Source organism: Colias croceus, chromosome 18, assembly GCF_905220415.1.
Source record: "Colias croceus chromosome 18, ilColCroc2.1".
Classification (NCBI taxonomy): Eukaryota; Metazoa; Arthropoda; class Insecta; order Lepidoptera; family Pieridae; genus Colias; species Colias croceus.
This window is the reverse complement of record NC_059554.1, coordinates 5,396,364-5,401,352: the sequence shown is the minus strand read 5'-3', so window position 1 is coordinate 5,401,352 and position 4,989 is coordinate 5,396,364. Positions and strand designations below refer to the sequence as shown.

General features: G+C 32.5%; 1 protein-coding gene across 1 annotated transcript; it reads right to left on the bottom strand.

The window, feature by feature from the left end:
* Nucleotides 1-209: 209 nt before the first annotated feature.
* LOC123699903 lies at nucleotides 210-3,776 on the bottom strand. The gene is made up of 6 exons (XM_045646950.1): nucleotides 3,309-3,776; nucleotides 2,814-2,883; nucleotides 2,019-2,316; nucleotides 986-1,253; nucleotides 621-690; nucleotides 210-539 (listed from the first exon to the last, which is right to left on the bottom strand). Exons 1-6 carry the CDS (start codon nucleotides 3,555-3,557, stop codon nucleotides 232-234), a joined length of 1,263 nt encoding a protein of 420 aa, XP_045502906.1. The 5' UTR covers nucleotides 3,558-3,776; the 3' UTR covers nucleotides 210-231.
* Between the last annotated feature and the right edge of the window lie 1,213 nt (nucleotides 3,777-4,989).

Sequence of the window (4,989 nt, the reverse complement as noted above, 5' to 3'; positions counted from 1 at the left end):
ACAAAACAATATTTTTAATTAATGAAAAAACTATTTGGAATTTGGAAAGATTCATTTTTATTTACATATAGGCTGAGACGCATGTAACACAATAATATAATTAGTTTCCAAGACAGGCTTCCATAATGACCTGCAATTTGTGTCGAAAATATTAAAGTCAAGAACAACAAAATTAATTAATGAAGAATGTTTATTGGCGATAGCCATTCATATATTTACATGATATTCTAATTAGTTTTGTCCAAAGATAGCGAGGACTTCATATAACAGAGCTCTTACATCGATACCATGTTCACCCAACGTATCGACTTCAGATTTGAAGGTCTCAGATTCCCACAGAGCATCCCACAGCTGGCCCCACTCTTCGCTTTGTAAACTCTCCATAGCCCTCTTGAATTCTTCATATTCTTCAATCTTTTCATCAAAGAGAGCAGATAATTTTTCTTTCGGGAACAAAGCAATAATATCCTGTATATAAGCGTTAACGTCTTTGCCGCTAACTTCATGTCTCAATCTTCTCTCGTCTTGAACCATATTGTCTGTAAAATAATAAAATGTATTATAAGTTGGTACTAAGTTCTCGATAAAAATATGTTTAATTAAAATGTGAAATACTTTACCAATGAAATCATTCAACTTGTCAATGAAGAACATAATATCGATTTCGTGACCTTCCAAAAATTCAACCACCTGAAAAGAAAAATATAAATAAGTATCATGTCCACAGAACAGTAAAAAGTCACATCATGAAACCTGTAACTAGAAATACAACATGAAATAGGTACAATTGAAAAACATTTAAATACAATGATAACTATTTCTGTAAAACGTTTAAATACGTCAATGTTCCTTCAATTACATTCCTTTTCAACTGACTAAAATGTGGCGTATCCAAAACAAGTAAAACACATCCACATGGAAATTATTTAAATTATAGTTTATTACAGTTTTACAATAGTGATTAATAAAGAACAAAATAACTTACGGCTTTAAATTCGGGCAAATCTTCCATCTCATGGATAAGCTGGTTGAAATCTTTAGTGGAAGCATAGTCCAGACTCGCGCGGAACTCATCGAATTCTAGATAATGTTCCATGAGGTGTTTTATTTCATCACCGGATTCCTCTAAAATAAGATCCATGAAGTCATCAAAATGCTCATGGAAAGACTTCCTTGCTTGGGGGGCAGCTAAGCCCAAGGTAACTAGAGCCAATAGAAAGAGTGCGACCTTCATTTTCTCTCGCAAAATATTACTGAGAGGAAATCTTAAACTGCATTATATTTATATCCAGATTCGTTTTAGTCCCCGCATGATTACTTAGGCTAATACATCAGAAGCGATCTCTGTATGATAAAAATCGGATAACGTCCATCAATCTCTAACATTATCTTAAAATAGGTACATAAATTGCTATACCCTTTTTATCAACAATGGTTGTGATATGATTAATCTGAACAGGGGATTTTTGAAATCTTATCGGAAAAGAGAATTCCTCATGAGACAAAAATAAAATAGTATTCTGACATTTGAGTATGTATGTAATAAATGCTAGCCTACAAAGTACTATATAATCTACAAAGCTAATCTACAAAGTACTATATTTTCAAGATTTAAGACTAGGTTTCACCTACTTTTTCGGAGTATCCTGAGACTGGAATTTTTTATTCTCTCTATTATCTAATTATTTATCCTACATTATTAATTCAGAAAGCTGAGCTTCTACGACAATTATTTACACGATGATCACAACGTGCATCAAATTATTATGATAACCAATTTGAATAGGAATAATACAGCATCTGATAAGTAACAGTGTTAGTGGAATTGATAGATTTATCTTCGCATGGCAACAATGGATTTATCTTCGCCATATCTTGTTGCCATAACAATTTATTTTACGCATTGTCATCTTATCACAGTAACAACTAACATCCAACTAGCAAAGATAATAAAACAAGAAGGTATGATTAAATTCAATTTATTTACAAAACAATCCAGTCATCCGGACGTTTAATTCTGGCCGAAGATAGCTGTAATTTCAACGAGAAGCCAGTATACATCAATACCATTGTCCTTAAGGGTTTGGACTTCTTCCAGGAATACTTCGCTTTCCCACAGAGCGTTCCATACCTTGTCCCACTCTTCACTCTGGAGGTTTTCAATGGCGGATTTGAATTCTTCATCCTCACCCATTTTCTGGTCGAACAAGGCAGCCAACTTGGTTTTAGGGAATTCTGAGATGCAGTCCTGAATGAATGCGTTCATGTCCCTGCCACTGAGCTGATGCCTGGCCTGTCTCTTACGTTCTACTTGGTCTGAAATATAAGTGAATATTTGATGAATGCTTGCCATAAATCTGCAAATAATTTTGAAAGTTACCTGTAATTTTTAACACTTGATGTTACATTTATTTGCTAATTAATAACTATATAATTAATTCCCGCAATTTGAAGATGAGGAAAAAATTCATGGCTTGCGAAAAATTTAAACTTTGAAACTATTTAATTTATAATACGGTGAGAAACATTGTTTTTGTTAGTTCTAAATATTAGTAAAATACTTATTAATCCCTACTATTCCCTTCTATTTAATATTATAAAATATGCGAAAGTAACTCTGTCTATCTGTCTGTTACGCTCGATTTTGATAAAATTTGGCACAGACTATCTTTAGACCCTGAGAAAGAACCTAGGCTACTTTTTATTGCGAAATATGTACCACGGGCGAAGCCGGGGCGGACCGCTAGTCAGTTATATTTTCATTCTCTTCATTTAGAAAAATAATTCAAATTAAAAATAGTTTGGATACTTACCGATCATGGAGTTAAAGATGTCAATGAAGAAGGTGATATCAATGTTGTCTTTTTCCAAGAAATCAACGACCTGTAAAGTATATAATTGTTATAAATAATTAATAGTATATTTTCTAAAGGAGAGAGTTACTTAAAGATATCTCGATTGTTTTAATGCTTAATTTTAAAATAATCCTAAAATACTATGTTTATCAATGAAACACCTATCTCAAATACATTTGCACCATAAGTAGACTACTTCATAACTGGTTATATTATTAGGGCTTTGTGGAAAACACAACGAATAAAACTTACTAAAACTTTCTTCAAGAACGAACCACTATTAAATAAAACCTCATCATTCGTAGTTTTAAAGATTAATCATTTAAGCATATAATCGTTTAAGCTAAATCTACAACGTGTTTTCACTACCTAGTTTATTTAACACTTGTTTTATCTAGGGAAAACGCGTCGAAACGATAACTGACTTTTAACTATGACATATTATATACTCACAGCTTTGAATTCGGGTAAGTCCTCCATTTCATGAACGAGATTGTTGAAGTCCTTGGTCTTCAGATAGTCCAGAGCTGCGTTAAATTCTTCGAATTCCTGGTAATGTTCCATCAGATGCTCGATGTCATGGCCAGCTTCATCGAATATGAGGTCCAAGAAATCATTAAAATGCTCATGGAAGACTTTCCTGGGCTGAGGGATGGCTAGCCCAAGAGCGAGCACAGTCAAGAAAACTAAAGCTGCCTTCATGTTTGCCGCGTCGGATGAATGTGAGAAGTATAGAAAAACCTTCGCTTAAATAGTGAAAATATAGACGATAATCCAATTCTTGACGTAAACATAATCTACTAATCAAAAAATAGATCTTATTTTCATGAGAATTAGAGCTACATACTTATATATATAAAACTTTATCTTTCCTTACGTCTGTCAATACATCGGAAAGGTACTTGAAATGTACGTGATGGTACAAACGCAGAATTTATCATAGATATTGAAGTCTAAACGATTACCAAAATAAGCCTAGTTTTTTTTTTGCACACATTTATGTCATGATTATGTAAATTATTAAATTCTTAAATAGGTTTAAATAATTATGTTTGAAAATTCCTCGATTTCGTTAAGCTAAGGAGTTCTTTAAAATAGTATTTCTACAACAAACAATTATGAACTTGTTAATTTTTATTGACAAAATATTAATGTAGTCATAACCAGGTACATTATTTAGATACAACCTATGGAAATAAATAGCGGTACTGTTTATTCATCGCATACTTTCAAAATAGAACGATTAGTAACTACTTATACCAAAATATTTCAAATAATATATTTGAAACAATTCTGGGTTTTGTAAATACATGACATCCTCAGCCAAAAACAAGGTAACTACATACTTCTCAGTACTAAACTTTATTACCATAACTACCTACTTATTCCATGAAAATTCCATCAATCTGATTTTTAATTGATATCAGTTTTCATTCAAGTTTTATATTTTTGTTGTTTTGTAATCTATACTAATATTATAAAGCTGAAGAGATTGTTTGTTTGTTTGAACGCGCTAATCTCGGGAACGGGATCGATTTGAAAAATTCTTTGGGTATTAGATAGCTTATTTATCAAGGAAGGCTATAGGGTATATATCATCACGCTACGACCAACAGGAGTGGAGCCACGGGGGTGAAACCGCACGGAGCAGCTAGTGATGAATATAATTAAAGCTGAACTGAGTACTTCATTGGTGTAATAAGCCAACAGCCATTAGGAATTTCTTCAAAAGGTCGAGCATTACTATTGGATGGTTCTAAATGGAATACCTCAGAAGCACGGGGTTGAAATTGTATACGGATTATGACCATAATCTCGCTTTCGTGACTTATAGATGTAACTAGCGAAATAAGGGTGAACTTAATTTGAACTTCTCGCAGTAATATGAGCCGCATTTCAGGATATAGGTAACGTAACGGCACCAGTCTTGTACAGATTAAGGAAAAAATTGAAGTTTTTTGCAATTTTCTCATAGGTTTTTTAACTTTATTGGATATTGTTTAGTTATACCTTTAGTTCAATGTTAGTTTAACATAACCAATGTAAGGAAAAAGATTACAATGCATACATAATGAAGTTATTTATTAATTAAAAAAACACTTTTTTGCACCAGTGTTGGACAGTTAAAATCTAA

Bases quoted from the DNA above. Each gene is read 5' to 3' on its own strand.
- LOC123699903 (XM_045646950.1), bottom strand. From the start codon at position 3,557: ATGAAGGCAGCTTTAGTTTTCTTGACTGTGCTCGCTCTTGGGCTAGCC. The intron at 1,254-2,018 runs GAATTAAACGTC...ATTTCCTCTCAG, and splicing joins ATTACAGCTATCTTCGGCCA to TAATATTTTGCGAGAGAAAA. The intron at 691-985 runs GTAAGTTATTTT...TTTTCTTTTCAG, and splicing joins ATTTGCCCGAATTTAAAGCC to GTGGTTGAATTTTTGGAAGG.